Consider the following 20,481-nt stretch of genomic DNA (forward strand, 5'->3'; position numbering starts at 1 on the left):
TCCCGCCTCGACTACTGCAACGCTCTCTACGTGGGGCTGCCCTTGAAGACGGCCCGGAAGCTTCAGCTAGTCCAACGCGCGGCAGCCATGTTGTTAACGGGAGCAGGACGCAGAGAGCATACAACGCCCCTGCTGTCCCAGCTCCACTGGCTGCCGATTCGCTACCGGGCCCAATTTAAGGTGCTGGTGTTATCCTACAAAGCCCTGAACGGTTCCGGCCCAAAATACCTTGCAGACCGCATCTCGGCCTATGAGCCCACGAGGGCCTTGAGATCATCCGGGGAGGCCCTTCTCTCGGTCCCGCCTGCCTCACAGGCACGTCTGGCGGGGACGAGAGAGCGGGCCTTCTCGGTGGTGGCCCCCCGGCTGTGGAACACCCTCCCTGTTGAAGTTAGACAGGCGCCCTCCTTGATGGCCTTTCGTAGGGGCCTGAAAACATGGCTCTTCGAGCAGGCCTTCAACTGAGTGTATCTTGAAACGACACTGGAATGAACTAGGACTATGAATTTTGGCTATGACCCCAGGACTTGACGAAGCGGATTTTTAGTATAAGTATATGTTATGTTTGTATTGTCTGGTCTGTATTGTCGTGATTTATTGTACACTGTTCTTTTTGTTGCTGTTCACCGCCCCGAGTCGCCCTCGGGCTGAGAGGGGCGGTCAATAAATGCAAAAAATAAATAAATAAAATAAATAAATAAATAAATAAATTCACAAGCTCCCACCCACCTTTTCTTCCGCCCCCTCCGCTACACAGGAGCAACAGAGACAGTACATAAAGGGGGGCGGGGGGCCACATGGGTGGCAGCGGTACCGATGGTAGTCGATGTTCCGGTTACTCCAAAGGGATAGTTCTTAAAGTGCACAGGTTTGGGAGCAGCCCGTCAGAATCGTATTCAGTCAGCAGCGACACTACGTGCCATCGGGCACAGTCGTAAAGTGCTAGGTCTAAAGTGCTCTATTCGGCGATAATTAAAGTGCGGCACAGAGGGATGGGGAAGGGGTGTAAGTGCTGGTGCAGTCTAGCAGCAGATGGCAAGTACTTAAGTGCTCTATTTCGTTCTTATCACATTGGCAACAGATACAACAGATGACCACTAGGAATGTACTAGTTGGTAATATATGAACCCTCTTGTGGGGTGGAAATGGTGGTAATTAACTAACTATTGCTATGACCCCGGTAATCTCTAGGCGGTTGGAATAAAGCGGATAGGGTTTCCGGAGATGGTAACTCGGGGGTGGGGCAGCACAGATGGTCAAACACACTCTTTCTCAGCAGATACCAATCGTAAAAAGCCAGCTTAAAGGTATACACAAGAATCTACAGAAAGGCCAACATTAGGTCTACACAGCGGTCTGCGCAAGAAAGTCAGTTCACAGTAACTCATAGGGCCCATATATAGGCGGTCAACACAAGATAGGCGGTCAACACAAAGGCCGTGACTCAGCAGCAGCCTGGTGGGAAGGGCGGGCCGGATAGTAATGGTAATGGTGATGGCCGCGGGAGCGACAGCAATGCTGACTCAGCAGTCGCGACCTGTGCGGCCAGATGGAACGGCCACACAGCCGCCCACTGGCGCCGCCAGCCCCCCAGAGATCCAGTCAGCTCACCTCGGAGCTTTTTTGCTCCGCAATCTCGCCACTTCAGGGGGCAAACCAGCCGCTCAGGCGAACCCGCCGCTCAGATGGTCTCGGCGTGGATAAGCCTCTGATGGTCCCGGCTAGGCCTCTTTGGCGGCGGCGGCAGCTTCAGAGGAGGCCCCTGTAGCGGCCACGATGATCTTTCCAGGGCGGCCCCAACGGGATCCTGGCCTCTGTGCCGGCCGAGGGCGGCCACGCCCGAAGGTGGAACGATGCAGGCGGAGCAGCCCAACGGCGGCCCAACGGTGAACTTCTCGTCGGCAGCAGCGGCGGGGCCAGGCAGCACCCGGCCTCCTTCTCGGCGGCCGGCGGCGGGGGCGGTCCGGCGGCAGCTGCTCAGCGACGGCCAGGCAGCGCTCGGCCTCCCCTTCGGCGGCTGGTGGTGGTGATGTTCCGGCGGCTGCGGCTCCGCGGCGGCCCCGCGCCCGCCAGGTAACACTCGGCCTCTCCTCCCGGCGGCAGCGCTCGGCCCCTCGGCCTCTCCCCTCGGCGACCGACCGCGGCGGCAGTCCGGCGGCGGTCCGGCGGTCCGGCGGCAGTCCGGCGGTCTGGCGGCGGCGGCAGCACTCGGCCTCTCGGCCTCTCGGCACCCGGCCTCTCCCTACGGCCTCTCCTCTCGGCCTCTCCTTTCGGCGGCTTTTCGGCGGCCGGCGGCAGTCCGGCGGCGACAGCCGAGCAGCCCCGGAGTGGTCACTCCACCGGAGGCCAGGCAGCGGCGACGGCGGCAGCCCGGTCAGCCCGGCCAGCCAACCAGGCCAAGCCCAGGGTCCCGGATACCGGCGATGCGAGGTAGGCCGCAATAAAATGGCGGCAGGTGTTTCCTTCTCCTCTCCGGCTCCACCGCTTTTCCTCTGGCCTTCCTGGCTCTTCCTGGCTCTTTCCCAGCTTTCTGCCCCTCTTTCGGGGCCTGAGGCTTGGGTTTCTCTCCCCCCTCAGTTTAAGGATAGTAGGCGAGGGGGGGGGGGGCTCAGGATTCCTCTAGATTGTAAATTTGGCTGAGCAGCGCAGCGTTTTTGCTGCCAGCCACCATACCGGAACCGGAAATGTTGTTATACAATGCATCACTCTACGCTTGACTACACCATTACACCAGGGCCTCTGGAAATAAATATAATGTATGGTAGGTTCTGAGATGTAACCTGCAATCTCCATTTTGCAAGACAGAGTTAAGTGATGTGTTTGGGCTCTTAAACCTAATGTGATTGTCACACAATGGCTGGGATTTTAATGGATGCCGGCAAACTACTACTTTCTGCAAGTATACTTTTGCAGGGTTTCTTCTTCTGTGAGGTCATTGTTAGTGACAATGTATTCGTTAGGCTTATGTATTTGATGCAGAAATACCCTTGGTTCAGATCTAGTTCAGATGTTTAGCACTTTGGAAGCGAGTTCCATGCCTGCTTGCTGCTCTTCCAATATTAAGAATTTGAATCAAAAAGAGCCTTTGATTCTTAAGTCTCAGATGTTTGGATGTAGCTGTGACTGAGCTAAAATTCACAGGGCAACCAAGCCCTGCTGAGAGGTGAAGCCAAATATATTGGCATGCCTCTCCAGCCAATCAGGGTTGATGGAGGAGGGAGGGGGAGGCAGAGATTGCTGAAAAATGTTGTTTTTTAAAAAATTGAAAATTCCCAAAAATGCTGTGGTTGAGTTAAACGTTATGAAACTTGATAGGCAAAGAGTAGAAAATGTGTTCTACCACTATAACAAGTTTCACCTCAATAGCTTTAAAAATGACAAAGATAGGAGCTCCATTTATAGTAATTTTATTTAAGTCATATGCCTACACAAAACTACATTTTCCAGAATGCATTGGGTAGCAGGCTATGGTGTTTAGTCAGTCTATAATAAATAAAACCATGGAATCTGCAAAGAGGGCTAAAGTAAGGAAGTAATAGTATAAATCTTTGCTAAATTGTAGTGAATTGGTTGCATATTAATTGGAAGCATATTAATTGGAGTTCTGGAGAGTTTGGATTGTGCCTTTCAAACCAGAAACAATTTTTTTATTATTAAAATGTTTTTTTATAAAAACTTTGAAAATTTGCCAAAAAATCCATGGATAAGTCAAATATTCTGATATTTGGTGAGCTAACAGCGGCAAATGTGGTCTACTACTGTAGCAGGTTTCATTAGGATACCTCAAAGAATGAGGGAGAGAGAAGCCCCTCAAGTTTCTCCACTGATAACAATGTTTTCCTTAATGCTTGTGCATGACCACCAATATTAAGAAGATTCTGAAGTTTTGTAAAGTTTTGAAATTTTTACAACCCAAAATTTAGAAAGGACTTTAGAAATGAAGCACCAGTGCCCCTACTTTTGAACACAGCTTAAAACCAATTTTTTTTAATTGGACATGCCTAGTATTCATCCTTTCCCATAATTGTGAGTTATCATGCCATTCTAAACACACTACAAGAAGAGCCACTTTGCAGAAAAACTCTGCTTTTTGCTAAAATATCTCTCTTTCCATAATTAAGAACACAAAGTCAAGCTCAAAGGGACATGTATGTACAAGTGAAATGGAGGTTGGTTTAGATGAAACCATTGGTTCATCATGATTCTTGGTGTTGTAACTCTTTTTTTAAATTCAAATAGTTTGATTCTTTTCAAACAGATCCAGCCTGCCACTTTTTATTTCTATTGCAGCTAAAACAATTTGTGGTTAAAACTATTTGGAATTGACATTTGTATTGCAATAAACTATTACATCCAGAACAAGTGGACAGTGGGAAATAGAGCTGTGGCTAACAGAAGATTATAAAGGCAAAGGAAATAGGTGCCAAAATACAATATGACTCAGCAGTAAAGAAATTTGATGTGTTTTTTTTCTACTGCATCTGAGACTCAAATACATTGTATTCTTTGCTCCATAGCTTTTAGCTCATCAAGCCAGGTCTGAAAGAACAAAAGTCAAGTGTGAGTCATAAAGACCTATCACTATCATTATATTTACTTGCTATGTTTTATGTCATTAGAGATCACTTATAAGACCTGGGCACAATGCAATTCATTTCAGTCAGTTCTTTGATTCATTTACAGTGCAACATATGCTAGCTGTGGGAAGACTTTGGAATTGTGGAATATACTCTGTTTTTTTCCCTTTTAGAATTCAGAAATCCATTAAAAAGACTACAAAACACATGCACTCAGGAGTGTAAAATTCTGAGCCTGGTCATGTTTTGGCAACCATCACAAAAACAAATAAACCCTCCATCTGCACAAAAATCCACTTTTAAATCCATAGTTAAAGGGTTGGGGGGGGGGGTTAAGCTATTGAAGGTTATTGGGGAATAACTGGAGTCAGAAATCTTTACTAATTTGCTTTAGTTGAGCTAAAGATCTTCTAGTTGGTCCAGAGAATCATTTTGAACTAATGAAGTCATTTGAAAACAGGTGATTAATTATTAAATTAATGGCTGTGAGGGCTGGCAGAAAGAGCTCCTGCATCTAAAAATACTTATGGTTTCACTTACATGACCTATCTGGATGTAGGATTTCTTCAGCATATGTTAGCCATTCTATTGGAGTATGCCGAAATGATTCGCAAAAGAGAGAACATATGTTTCACCTTCTCTGGAATATTGCCATTATGTATATGTGTATATACATGTGTATGTGTATATACACACACACTGTAAGATGTTGAATTGCAGTTGTAATCATGTCAATTTATTGTTCAAAACTGGTGTCTAATACAATTCACTGTACATCTAAGGATTACAAGTTGATGAAAATCAGTCTGAGATTTACAGTGTGTGTATACAGATTTGGAGCAGCATGTATCATATTTACAATGTGGCTACTACACACATTCAGTGTCTCTTGAAAAGAAGGGACTGGATTTTTAAATAGTGGGGACACCGCTATCCTGTCACCCCAGAACATGTAGGGAATCAGGATCCTGAAAAGCAATCTTGACAATTGTTTGCCACAACAGTTTTATTACATAATGGCGGGCATAATGCGTAAGACAAAAAAGTCACCAACAGCGATATTCTGTTAATAATGGTGGAAGTAGAGGTATGCAGAAAGCATGTTCCTTTGTGCCTTGTCTTTGGAAAATGCATTTGGCATAGTACATTGCATGTTGCAGTTATGCATTGCATATCGCATATACATATTGTGTATTGTGGTTGTATATTCTGTATTGTATATCCTATATAGGGCTGGGCGGTTTCGTTCGTTAATTTCGTAATTTGTTATTAATTCATATTTAAATTAGCTTACGATCCGATATTGAGCCATGCAGGAATAGTGTGAGGAGTAAATTAGATTCAAAACAATTTTTTAAAATGTATTTCGTAATTGTTTCGTAATTGGTTCAAAATTGTTTTGTAATTATTTTCGCATGTCTGGTGCAAGTTTTATAGTTGTTGTTTGTTTTATCACACCAACAGTCAACAACAAAGGGAGAGGGAAGCGTCAGAAGTTCCCCCTGTCCCATTTGGAGGTTTTTTTTAGCATATTGTGCAATCGCGTCTGCCATTAACGAATCAATTCGAAATTAACGAAATTTCGTAAATAACAAAATTTTGAAATTTGGAAACGCTAGCGCCCCCTGGAAACGAATCGAGTTTAGAAACAATTTTTTCCGTGGTTACCCAACCCTAATCCTATACTCTACACTGTAGTTATGCATCCTATATTCTCCATTATGGTTGTCCATCTTATACATTACACCATGGTTGTGCAATCTTCTATTTTCATTGTGGTCACCCATCTTATTCTGTGCATTGCTGCCATCCATCTTATGTTGTGCGGCTGTGCACAACATTGCACAATAGCTCCTACTCATGTACCAATATTGCACAATGTTAATATTTTTCATGAGACTTGCATAGTACGTATGTCTGCACATGCAGAAATTTACATTACATGGAGTAGATGTTGAATTGCAGTTGTAATCAGGTCAATTTATTGTTCAAAACCGGTGTTCAATACAATTCGCTGTACATCTAAGGATCACAAGTTGATAAAAAATCAGTCTGAGATTTACAGCATTAAAATGTATCAGAGCTCTGCTACAATATCTTAATTGTTTCCTGATATAATAATATGTAAACATAACCTATTATCTTATTATCATAGCACAAAATGTTTCCAATGAGAATTTATAAGTAAGAATGTATAAGTTCCTATTCTTCATCTTAAGTATGAACATTTGAATTTCAGGTAATTGTTGGTATAGTAGATTTCCCTGAAAAAGAAAAAGAACTTAAGAAAACATTGAGAAGTTATTTTATTTACTTTAGACAAAATCGCTTCAAACAAGACAAAAATGTTTTAGTATTCAATACATTTCACATTTACCTTAGTAAAATGATGCTGTACAATACTAATCCTAAATTTGCAGGCTATATACAGCTTGCCTATAGTTAACTGATGAATTATATCTCAAAATATCTCAAAATAGAATTCTAACTAACCAGAAATGGCTAATGGCCATTAGACAGCTGAAGCTGGGCTGAATTCAAATCCCTTCCTGTCTACATATGCTGGAAATTATTTAGGACTATCCTCTCCCTGGTTGAGTTTTATGCCAGCATTGTGACTGGAAAAGATTTGGAACGGGTACAACTGAACAGTTCTATCATCTCATCCCTTCTCTGCCCTGTCTCATCCTCACCAGCTGTTCTACTGGCAGACCTTATCCAGAAGAACAGTTCTGCCAATAGACTGTTCTGTCAATAGATATCTAGAAAATAGTTTAGAGAAGAGAGTTCTGACTTGTGCTCACTTCATCCGCTCTACAGAAGTCACAGTTTGGATTGCTATTACAGCCAAGGCATCTTACAGTACCTAAACATTGAATGTAATTGTATCAAAAGTTGGGGTGTTTCTTTCATCTTTGCTTCTTTTTAATTGTCATTTCTGCAGTTTGGCCTGTGCTTGTCATTGTTTACATTATGTCCGATGTCTTCTGGAGACACTTTTTGTGCATAAGATTTCAGAAGGACATACACCCCTGAAGAATATGATCAAGGTGATTTTCTTACCCAATATATTATGTAATATAATTGAATAGGTGAAAAAGAGAAGCAAAAGATATTATTTATTTCATTTATAGCCTTCCCTTCCAAGTGGCTCAGATGAGATAGGCCAGGGATTCTCAAACTTTTTCTGCTATGAAGCCCTTTTTGAAGCAAAAGTTTCCTGTGGAGCTCCAATAAATGTTTATATATTATGTTATATATATAATGTATATTGGCCATGTGTGTTTGTATCAGAAAATGTCATAAATCAGATTATTTTAGATGTTGCAGCCTTATGACATGTATCTCCTTTTTTATATTTATTTTCAGCATTTTCAAGAGATTACAGTGAAAGTGGGGGAACAATGTGCTCGCTATAGAAAGGAGGAAAAGAAAAGAGTGGGCAAGAAGGGAAGGAGAGGGGGGGGAAGGAAAAGGGAGGGGGGGTGACTTCCGGTTCGGGCCACAGGGACGTAAATGACTGTATCCAATTACTTTTCCACATTGTGACTTAGGTAGTTTTCTCTATATTAGTTGGAAGTTCCAACTTCAAACTAACCTTATGACATGTATCCTGAAGCGTAGGTGCGGCACACTCCTCACATTAAGAAATTTAACCTTTTGCCTGGCTTCATTTCTTAAGTTTCAATTTCTTCAGATGTGTCTATGATGAAACAAAACTTCACAGACCAACCAAGACCTGCTGAGAGACATTTCTATAGCACTAAAATTAGGAGATTAAAAATAATCTTTGCCATACCTCAGTCCACATCACTATTGCATTGATTTGATACATCTTTTTAAAGCACTAAATTTGGGAGATTAAAAATAATCATTCCTTTTTGAGATTCCTGAGGCCAAAATCCCTATTGTATTGATATGTCTTTCTAAAGCACTAAGATTGGGAGATTGAACATATTTCTTCCTTGTTAAGATTCCTGAGTGTTTATCATGATTACATCTTTTTAAAGCACTAAGATTGCGAGAGTAAAAATAATCCTTGCCATACCACAGTCCCAATCACTATTGCACTGATTTGATAAGTTTTCTAAAGCACTAAATTTGGGGAATTAAAAAATAATCCTTCCTTGTTGAGATTCCTGAGGCCAAAGTCACTACTGCATTGCTACATCTTTCTAAAGCACTAAAATTGAGAGATTAAAAATATTTCTTACTTGTTAAGATTCCTGGGTGTATATCACTATTACATCTTTCTAAAGCATTAGGATTGGGAAATTAAAATTAATCCTTGCCGTATCTCAGTCCAAATCACTATTACACTGATTTGATACATCTTTCTAAAGCACTAAATTTGGGAGATTAAAAATAATCCTTCCTTGTTGAGATTACTGAGGCCAAAGTAACAATTATGTTAGAAATAAAGCACAAAAATTGGGAGACTAAGGCCGAAGTCACGATTGCACTGATAATTATTTCTAAAAATTGCTCCCCCCACCCCCGCTCTCTTGGGGCATCATTTCTATGTGCTGGGAGAGCTCCGGCTACAGTCTACTGGAGGCCGGGTAAGTTTTCCTTACTTTTCAAAGGGGTTTGGGGGCTGTGGGGGAGGGTGTGGAGGGCCTCCAGATGTTCTCGCAGGCCAGTCCCGTGAGAGCATCTGGACATCCACCTCAGAAAGCACACACTTTCTGGGATGGGTGTTGACAGACCCCAGGAACATCCGCATTTTTAGAACGTGAATGATCCTGGGATAAAGGGATGTCTGGAACAGCCCTAAAGCACTAAGATTGGGAGATTAAAAATAATCCTTTCTTGTTGAGATTCCAGAGGCCAAAGTCACAATTGCATTGATATATATTTCTAAAACACTAAGATTGGCAGTTTAAAAATATTACTTACTTTTGAGATTCCTGATTCCAAATCACTACTGCATCTTTCTAAATCACTAATATTAGGAGATTAAAAATAATCCTTGCCATACCTCAGTTCAAATCACTATTGCATTGATTTGATACATTTTTCTAAAGCACTAAATTTGGTAGATTAAAAATAATCCTTCCTTGTTGAGATTACTGAGGCCAAAGTAACAATTATGTTAGAAATAAAGCACAAAAATTGGGAGACTAATAATCCTCAATCTAAATCACTATTGCATTGATTTGATACATCTTTCTAACACACTAAATTTGGAAGATTAAAAATAGTCCTTCTTTGTAGTGATTCCTGAGGCCAAATCACTGTTTTCGTATATAATGAGATATTGTAGAGATGGCACCCAAGTCTAAACACAAAATTAATTTATGCTTCAGATACACCTTTTACACATAGCCTGAATCTCATTTAATACAACATTTTGAATAATTTTGTGCATCAAACAAATTTTGTATATATTGTCATTTATGTTGACAATTTTGCATTTCAGAGTATTTGTATTTGGCAATTTTGTATAAGATATGCTCAATCTATATAATGGTTTATTAATACTGTAAATTGGAAGGCAGGTGGAAAGAGTTTGTGTCCCTGTTTCTTCAGTCTTAGTCCAATATATTAACCACTACAATATGGTTGGTTTGGTTCCTAAAGACCTTTCAATTCAGAATATCATGCAGCCTGCTAAGAAAATATAACACATCATTTTCAAGAGATGTAAACAAATAGAGCTCCATCTGCTTGGCAGGCCTGCTAAACAGATATGTCTTGCCAACAATTTGACTCCTAGGAAAGGCAGAAGTAACCCCTCTTGAATGTGTGGTCTGCATTACAATGATGACACATTAAATAACAAATAAAGCAATTGTCATCAGTATAGCTGATGAATCTTCTCAAAATTGTACTCCAAAGTTAGGATTGTGGTGGAGGCTCCTTCTTTGGAAGCTTTTAAACAGAGGCTGGATGGCTATCTGTCAGGGGTGATTTGAATGCAATATTCCTGCTTCTTGGCAGGGAGTTGGACTGGATGGCCCATGAGGTCTCTTCCAACTCTTTGATTCTATGATTCTATAATTGTCCATGTCATTGTATTTCTCATTTCTATGTATGGTTGTGAAAGCTGGGCAGTAAAAAAGCTGATAGGATAGAATAAATTAATTTGAAATGTGAAATGTGAGTTTAATAAATACCGTGGACTGTGAAAAATGGGTCCTAGAACAGAGCAAGACTGAAATCCCCAAGACTCCCACACTTTGACCATATCATGAGAAAACAAGACAGAAAGATAGAAAACAATAGGGAAGACCACATTCCAGATGGACAGATTAAATCAAGGAAGTCACATGAAAACAAGACAGAAAGATAGAAAACAATAGAGAAGACTACATTCCAGATGGACAGAAAATCACATGAACCAGGAAAAACCCTATAGCTTTCTTTTTATTTTCATTATAGGGTTGTGCCTTTTATTGGGGCTTCACCTCTTGGATCGCATATTATATCAATCATCCTCTGTATAGTCCTCCATGTAAGTAGACTAAGAGCCGTATAAACATCTTCAGTTTAATGTTCAATGAAATGGTCAAGAATTAAATAAAACTATGAACCACAGTTAGACTGGCAATTGAACTTTTGTAGAGGTTTGCAGGACAGACTTCTCACATTCACCCTTGTTTTAAATTGTAGTGGGAGACCAGCACCATCACTCTATTCTATGGCCACATCACTCCACAATGCATCTGAAAATGATCACAATAAAACATCATCCCAAGGGCATTGTTGGGAAAAAACATGGCTACTTCCACTGCTTCAATCTGAATTCTCATTATTTTTTAAAAAACCTTTTCCCCTAATGAATGCCAGATGTATGTATTTCATAGAAAGGAATTGGTGAACCACCTCTGAATATTCCTTGTATAAGAAAACGCTGTGAAATTCACGGTGTTGCGATAGACTGATAAGTGACTTGAAAGCAACAACATGCTTCTTGACAGGGGGTTGGGCTGGATGGCCCATGAGGTCACTTCCAACTCCATGATTCTATGATTCTATGATATTAGCATTGGTGAGTATAGTCTGCTTTGAGGTAATGCAGCATAAGCAAACTCATAATAGAGTTTTCCTGTATTGAGATGTTATGAGGAGATATGTGTAGGAATCAAATAACTAGCAGTAATGAAGTCCAACTCATCATAGTGGCTTAGGTGAAGAAAAATCAGAGATTAATGAGGCTACCATGCATGTACCCAAGAGAAAGTCACAAATAGAGTTCAGATCATATTAATGTATGATTTCATTGTGTTTTCTAGCACTTGGGAACAAACAAGTTACTTTTGCTGCCCTTGTGTTTCTGGTATGTATGGGTAGGAGGCGGGAGAATAATAAATATTGCTCTGGAATGTATTTTTGCATAGGATAGATTTAAAATGTTCAGATGAGGAACTTCTACCATATATGTTGGCAGGGGTTTGCAAAATTCCAGGCTCTTATATGAATTCAAAAAGTGTAAGAACCAAAATGGAATTTCATAGGTGGCTAATAACTCTGTGTGTTGCCTCTGTGGAATTGTGTTCACTATATCTCTGCCCCCGTGTCTTAAACATTGTCAGTGCTGGGCCTAAACATATGTCATCACTTGGAGAGGAGTTGATAAAAATCTTACCTGAATTTACCCTAGGTTTTAGTGTCTATATTATCTTATCTTATTTCTGGAATTGAACTGAAATGTTAGCATATATATATAGAGAGGGGGGGGGTGTCTTGGTAGAAACATTCTCCACTAATGTATTATCGAATGCTTTCATGGCCAAAATCACTGGGTTGTTGTAGGTTTTTCGGGCTGTATGGTCATGTTCTAGAAGCATTCCCTCCTGATGTTTCACCTGCATCTGTGGCAGGCATCCTGCCATAGATGCAGGCAAAACATCAGGAGAGAATGTTTCTAGAACATGGCCATACAGCCTGAAAAACCTACAACAACCCATTATCCACTAAGCCTCATTAAAACCTCTAGTTATATTTAATATTGAAAATTTAAAAAGTTAAAGTTTTGAGTATGATTATTTCTTTTTAAAAAAAAGTTATTTCTTTTTTTAAAAAAATAGAAAATATGCTTACATTTGAATAGTTTCCCATAGCTTTGTCATTAAACTCAAGGGACGCTTCCTCCTTAGACCTGAGGGCTCTTCAAAGCTTACAGTAGTTCCTTGGAACTTTAAATGTCAGTGTTTGCATATTTTTTAAGAGTACTGTCTCCTTGTGGCCAGAACTGGGGAAGAAAATTATACTTACCCAAATGGTAGATTGAAGGCAGGGACTTTCAATTTTTGTTCAATTGTCAGCAAACCTTCTAGGAAAGCAATGCTTGCTTCAGCTGAGCACATCTAGTTTTAATATATAATATTATATAATAACACAATTTCCATAATTTCAGTCTTAGACCATAGAGTAGGCCTTTCTCATTGTATAATCAACAATGACAAACACAACGATTTGCTAAATGTAGCAGAATGCTATGAACACCTCGCTGCCAGTTCATGACAATTTAGATGGACAGATATATGTGTCAAGTTCTATAACTGAAAACAGTACTTACCTGAGGACCCTTCCACACAGCTGAATAAAATTTCATATTATCTACTTTGAACTGAGATATATGGCAGTGTGATCTCAGGTAACCCAGTTCAAAGCTGATATTGTGGGATTTTCTGCCTTGAAATTCTGGTATATAGGGCTGTGTGGAAGAGACCTAAATCCCACCTGCTAAATATACAATTGTACAATGAAAATCCAAATATCTATTGATAATATGTGACATGTTTTGCAGATGTGTGAAGCTGGGAATCATTTTATCAATGTGGCTGTAGTCCATCAAAGTCAATCAGGTATGTAGCTTCTTATCTTTCAATGTTTACCTATGACATTTCCCCCTAGAATTCTATCTGGTTAGAGTGGAACATTCTCACTGTTAAAGAAATGTCAGCTTGTCACAGTTTCTTTTCTTGTTCTGTTTTTGACACAAACTGCCTACATAAAAATAGATAAGTGGATAAGAATGGCTGCTGGCTAGTTGGTAAATTATAGGCATGTGCATGAAATGAAACGCTGGTGCTCCCTGGTTTTGTAATGACTTTTGAAAAAAAGTTTCAAAACTCATTACAAAACTGGGGGCACCAGTGTTTCATTTCTAAAATGTTCCTAAAGTATCGTTAGTAAAAAAAATGTTACTACAATGAGAGCAATTAAATTTTGTTAGTTTTTTTGTTATAATATTTGCACAATTGGGGAAACTTCAGGGTCTCCTTTCTCCCTCATTTTTTACAGCTATTAAGGTGGAACTTGCTGCCATGGTGGAACACATTTACCACTGTTAGCCCTTCAAGTTTCAGAACATTTCACTTAGCCACAAATTTGGGGGAATTTTCAGTTTTTATAAACAACATTATTTTTAAAAAAACTCCAAGAGCTATCTTCTTGAATTTTCTATACAAGGACACAAGATAAAAGGGGATAATTCTCCCCAATTTTCAGAAATATTCACATCTCTACTGATTTTAGGGAATTTTTTTTACACATTTTGACAAAAACATTTTTTTAAAGCCATAGCAGCTATCTCATATTAATTAATAAAACTCCAATTAGGGATTTCTTCCCAGCATAACACAGAGATTTACTTCCTAGAAGTATCAGTCAGTCCTTTTTTAAGACCGCACTTTCCCTGGGGTCATTTGCACTGAAATTTCCTCCCATTGTCCCTCCAGGATTTTATTTATCTTTAAAAAAAATCACCCTGGATCATAGTAAGTGGTTTTGAATTTACCCTCATCTTTGCCAAAACATTTGCATTGGTGATCACTTATGCAAACCCACAGGATGATGTTAGGATACATCATATTCCCTTAGAGTTATAGGAAGGCAAAGGCAAACCCTATCTGAACAGATCTTGTTTGAAAAAAAAATCCCACTTCGTTCCTTGGGACATTCTGTCCTTAGCTATACATATTGAACAAAATAGTTCAAAGTGGCAAAAGTTCCCCCTGCATTAAAAAAAATAAACTAATAAGTTAATTTTAACAGTACCGATGTTAAATGTTGCATTGTACACTCCATATCCATATTATTCAATTTAAGACATTTTGCAACTGGTTATTCCACAGAAATCCATTAAAACTCACACTGAAAAAAATGAAGCATGAATGTTATGTAAAGGATAACTTCTCCATGGGCTATAAAAATTAATGTCAGATAACAAGTTTATTGTAATCTCTGAACTGCATATAAATAAAAGTTGTTCTTTTTCTTCTCTTTTTCCTAAAGGGAAGTTAACTTCTTTTCCAAGTCCATCAATCAATCCTTTCACATGGCTCTTCACATTGGTTTCTTGTCCAAACTATACATACGAGGTATTTTTTTTTCTTTTTGCCACCTCAGCAAAGCTAAGTAAATGATACCAGGGTGCTAAATTACTGCAGTGTATCCCTCCCATGCTGGTAGAATATTATATTAAAAGCTGTGATTTCAGTAGTACAGAGATCTCACAGTGAGCATTGCTTTGAGTGCACTCACGGCTTTCAGAGGAGCTGCCTTCAAAAGGAATTTGCTTCTAAATGATTTTATTTAATAAGAGGGTTTTGGCTCAATGGTAATATGTGTGTTTTGCCTACTTGGGACCATGTTTAATTTGTATATTTAAGATACCAAACAGAATCACAATTTACTTTCTTGAGGGACCCTGCCTCTTTGACACTGAGGATCTCCCTCATGGAGTCTCATACCCTTACAGGATTCTCAGTATCCTTTTCCTGAGTCCCTTAGATTTTTTTTAAAGAAAGAAAAATCTAGAAGAAGGAGGGCAGAAATAAAGAGGAAGGGGAAACACATAATATATGAATATGGGTTGGCATACATGGGTTGGGCAAAGAGGGGAGGAAGATAGGGCTGCAAATATCTATAGCCCCTCTAATGGTGGTTGCGCCTGGCCGTGTACATTTCCTTCCACACACACCTGGAGCAAACTTGGCACACAGACTCCTCATGATGCACTTTATGTCCTGGTGCACATTGGGGAGGATGGGCCACGTATGATGGGATTTGCAGTACTTTCCTATGCTTTGGCTCCCACAGACCATTGTGATCCCCACCAATGATGGGTCAGACCAAACGTGGCACACAGACCCTTGGTGTCCTACCTGACATTCTCATGAGGTTTGGGCAAAAATGGAGCATGGGCAGTGGGATTTGCAGTACCTTCACCCTATTCAGCTCCCAAAGACCACTGTGACCCCACAAATCATGGACCTGGACCAAACTTGGCACACAGATGCCCCATGACTCACTTTACATCCTGGTGTGACTTGGGGGGGGGGGGATAGACCTCAGATGATGGGATCAGCAGTACCTTCAACCGATTCAGCTCCAAGTTCAACAGACCACTGAGACCCACACAAATGACAGACCTGGACCAAACTTGGCACACAGATTCCCCACAAAAAAAACATAGCGAAAGCAGTACTTTCACCAGCTTCAGTTCCCAATTCCACAGACCATTGTGACCCCTATGAATGATGAACCTGGACCAAACTTGGCATACAAACACACCGTGACCCACTTTATGTTCTGGAATGGTTTGGGGAGTACTTTCACCCACTTCCAAAGACTGCTACAGTTGCCATGAATGACAGAACTAAATTCAACTTGGCACATAGACACCACGTGACCCACTTTATGCCCTGGAGTAGTTTGAAGGAGGATGGATAATAGATGATGGGATTTGCAGTACTTTAACTGCAACCCCACCCCCCCACCCCCACCCCCCAAATGATGGAACTAGATGAAAGTTGGCACACAGGCCCTCCATGATGCACTTTACATCCTGGTGAGTTTTGGGGGACAATGAACCATGGGTGATGCGATTTGCAATACCTTCACCCACCTCCAGAGCCCACTGCAACTCTAATGGATGTACCTACACCAAACTTGGAGCACAGACCCCCACAACCCACTTGGTTGGTTTGGGGGAGGCTGAACCATGGATTATAGGATTAGCAGTATAGGAGCCCTTGAAAGGAAATGACAATGTTACACCTGGGCTTTTCCAGCTACCCTAATTGAATATAGAAACAAATTCTATAAAGCCTTTGATTTGGAAAGTAGGAGGAAATTGCTCAAATAACTGAGACTAGATACAGAAACACATGCAGGGCAGTAGGAACCAGAGTAGGAACCAGATAAGCTCAAGGTCAAGCCAGCTGGACAAAAAGCACCAAAAGAGCTTGAAGGTACAGAGAAAGTTGAGCCAACAGAATCAGGCTTACCTCAGAGATTATTTGCTTGGCCCCACAGCCAAAATTTTAACCATCTTTCTGAAGGACAGGAGAGAGGGGGCATGCCAAGTCACCCTGGCTCATGGGGGGACCATCCCATTAATCCTTAAATGAACTAAACTTAAAACATTTCAGCCATTCTCTGCAATCTCAGTAACAAGTGGTTTGGGAACATTTTGCTTACTCAGTTGTCAAGACATCACTGTTCAGGAGAGTGCTAGTAAGGGAGGTGTCTATCACTGTTGGAAATGAATCTGTCTAGAACACTTGAAGAGCTGAGTTTGAACTCAGTAGCTAAAGAAATAGTTTGATCGGACTAAAAGGAATGTTGGCAAGACATAGCAGAGAGCAACTATTTAGATTTCAAAGGAGTGACTCTTTTTTTATTTGTGACAGATTGGCTCTTGGATAAGCTTTACGGTGATGACACAAACTCTTCCAGGTAAGAGCAAGTTATTAGATAACTAAACAAACTATTGGTATTTGTGGAACTGTTGAAGTTGCTGCTACTCTCTTCTGCAAAAGGCTTCATGGGGAATATTACCAGGTCTGTTAAGATTTTTTTTTTAAAAGAGAAATTACAAGTACTATTTTGTACCAAGTATCAAAAATTGCACATAATTCTCACAGTAGCTCCCACTGGTGAGAATTTTTTTTGGATTGTATTCTTGCATGCAAGAACAACATAAGCAATTATTTAGCTCCCTACTATTGGTTTTCTGTAATGCCCCTGAGAAACAGAAACATATATATATATATATTAAACTGAAATAAATGAACACATTTTAAACTGTATTTTGTTGTTGTTATTTCCAACTATGATAACACAACAGAATTAAAAAAAAACCCAAATCTATTCGGAAACATCTCTTTTCTGAAATAAAAGCATGCTTACTAAATAGCAAAATAATTCATTCCTATATTCAAACTGGCCAGTTTCTGTTCCACAGGGACTAAATTGTGGTTTAGGTAAATGTATTTAATTTAGATAGTTACTATTTGTTGACATGTGATAGAAGAATAAATGTGAAGAATAAACTTAATATTCCTCCACTATGGAGAGAATGGGTTCAAACATAGTTTTGGTGGGTTATTTTTAATGTACTTGGATATTGGGCAGAGTCCAGAGTGCAAATTGGAGATGATTGAATCCCTAGGTTTTACTCTATATTTCAGCAAATAACTGAGCACAGACCGAGAACTAGATTAGATCTGCTCAGTAGAAGAACTCTTTCTTTGGTTCTAAAACATAATAAGGTTATGGGATTTTGGCATAGCCTTAAAAATTGCAATTCCTCCCACTTCTTTACTCAGGAGTAGTCCTCTCTAGATTTCCCACTAGGACTTCCAGGAGTGTGATGATGAGAATAGCTGCCCCAGCATGTTGCCATTGACACTCAGTACTTGAAATCTTTTTTCCTCCTTTCTAGTTGGAGTTTTCGCATTTCTGATGGCTATCCAAATGGCACAGTGGGCTCGAAAGAAACACCAGCAATATCTGAAGAGGTGTATTGCATGCCGCTGGAGGAAAGCAGCTATGATTCCATTTATACTGTAAATGCAAAGAGAAACAGTCTGTGGCTGTCCTGTCAGGATGATGGAAGCAATGTGCTTACAATGATAAAATTCAACAAGCTAAGCAAGAAGGATACTTAGGGCCCTTCCAGACAGGCCATATATTCCAGGATCTAATCCCAGGTTTTTTGTTTTACCCAAATTATCTGGCAGTGCAGACTCACATAATCCAGTTTAAAGCAGAAAGCCTGGGATTGGCTCCTGGGATAAAGGGCCTGTCTGGAAGGGCCCATAGAACCTTGCTTTAAAATACATTTAGAGAAATGATATTTGAAAGTTAAAATCCAAACCACCATTTCAGGTTATCAGAGGGGCTAAAACTGAACAAGGGAGCAGTTTAAGAAACCATGGGTTCCTTGATATATCTGACTCTGTAGGGTTCTTGGTAGTAGGTGCTAACAAATAGCTCCTGTCTGTCATGAGTCTCAGGCACCTTCTACGCTGCCATATAATCCAGATTATCAAAGCAGATAATCCACATTATCTGCTTTGAACTGGATTATATGAGTCTATACTGCCATATTATCCAGTACAAAGCAAATAATCTAGATTTTATTTGGCTGGATTTTATTTGGTCTCTACTCATGTTTATATCCCAGGATCAGATCCCAGATTATCTGCTTTGAACTGGATTACATGAGTCTACACAGCCATGGAGTCTGGGATAATGTGATAATCTGGAATCAGATCCTGGGATATAGAGCAGCGTGGAGGGGACCTATGAGAAATTGCTGGTTCGAGCTATAGCCAGAATTAAATAGAGCAGTCATCCAACACTATGGGTATACCTGATTTCCAGGATTTAATAAAAAGCAACTTCACATTGTCCTAACAAGTAACTTGACATTTGAACATGATGAAAATAAGAATTTATGGTGATATTCTTTTTATTAGGGTCCCAGAGTTTGTTGCCTCCTGTTAAGGTATCCTTTGTATTAATTATTAGGTAGAAAAACTATTGTTTGAATTAATATACAAGAGTTAAGATAAATTATTTTCTGCTGCTCAGTTATTACAGAATTATACTGTTTAGTTCATGCCAATTCAATCCATATATGTCATGTAGTCTGAATAAATATTTTTGTTCAAGAACTGATTTAACAACGAACAATTAGATGGATAATGTTTACCCACTTTCATTGCTTTCTTTCCTATAATATATATTATTAACTGTGTGGTTATTCTTCTAAATAAAATATTATTTTTGAAAAAAGTGAGCCTTTTTAAACATATAAACTTCTGTTAATTTTTCGACAGGCAGCATAAAGATGTGTTTCAATTATAAATGAGAAAAGCATAGGCAAAAACTGTATCTTTGTGTGTAAATGCACAAGGAAGTGTATAACTGAAAGTCCATCCCATTCCCTAGCAATATTGCAATATTCAATCAAAGCCAATGATGTGCACCTCTGTGATCCCACTGATACACAGCTCTTTGTCAATCAATCTATTAACACTTTATTATGGTCCATGGCCAGCACAAAGTGAGGCATAAACACCCTCGGAAGGGAAAACACAGTTCGCTAGGGATGCAGTAATAAAAACAGATTAGAGTTACAAGCTTAGATGCAGGGAATGCCGTGGGTGTGGCATATCTGGATTTCAGTAAGACCTTCAACAAAGCCCCCATGACCACCTGGCAACCAAATTAGTCAAATGTGGGCTAGGTGAAACTAGGTGCATCTGTAATTGGTTAAGCAAACAAACCCAAAGGGTTCTCACCAATGCTTCCTCTTCATCCTGGAGAGAAGTGACGAATGGAGTGATGCAGGGTTCCGTCCTGGGACCGGTCCTGTTCAACATCTTTATTAATGACTTAGATTAAAGGTTATAAGGAAATGATCATCAAGTTTGCAGATGATACCAAATTGGGATGGATAGCCAATACCCCAGAAAATAGGAGCAGAATTCAAAATGATCTTAACAGATTAGAGAGATTGGCCAAAACTAACAAAATGAAGTTCAACAGTGACAAATGGAAGATACTCCACTTAGGCAGAAAAAAATGAAATGCAAAGATACAGAATGAGGGACGTATGGCTCAACAGCAGTACGGGTGAAAAAGATCTTGGAGTCCT

General features: G+C 40.1%; 1 protein-coding gene across 1 annotated transcript in view; it reads left to right on the top strand.

Moving 5' to 3' along the window:
* Positions 1-19,610, top strand: part of TECRL (trans-2,3-enoyl-CoA reductase like) — a 56,972-nt gene extending 37,362 nt beyond the window's left edge. Inside the window, exons 6-12 of the mRNA XM_060783168.2 lie at positions 7,522-7,627; positions 10,962-11,034; positions 11,816-11,859; positions 13,333-13,390; positions 14,823-14,908; positions 17,225-17,270; positions 18,259-19,610. Of these exons, the coding sequence (XP_060639151.2) occupies positions 7,522-7,627; positions 10,962-11,034; positions 11,816-11,859; positions 13,333-13,390; positions 14,823-14,908; positions 17,225-17,270; positions 18,259-18,386 (541 nt within the window). The 3' untranslated portion in view covers positions 18,387-19,610. The remainder of the gene's footprint in view (positions 1-7,521; positions 7,628-10,961; positions 11,035-11,815; positions 11,860-13,332; positions 13,391-14,822; positions 14,909-17,224; positions 17,271-18,258) is intronic.
* The last annotated feature ends 871 nt before the right edge of the window (positions 19,611-20,481 follow it).

This window comes from Anolis sagrei, chromosome 6 (genome assembly GCF_037176765.1).
Source record: "Anolis sagrei isolate rAnoSag1 chromosome 6, rAnoSag1.mat, whole genome shotgun sequence".
Lineage (NCBI taxonomy): Eukaryota > Metazoa > Chordata > Lepidosauria > Squamata > Dactyloidae > Anolis > Anolis sagrei.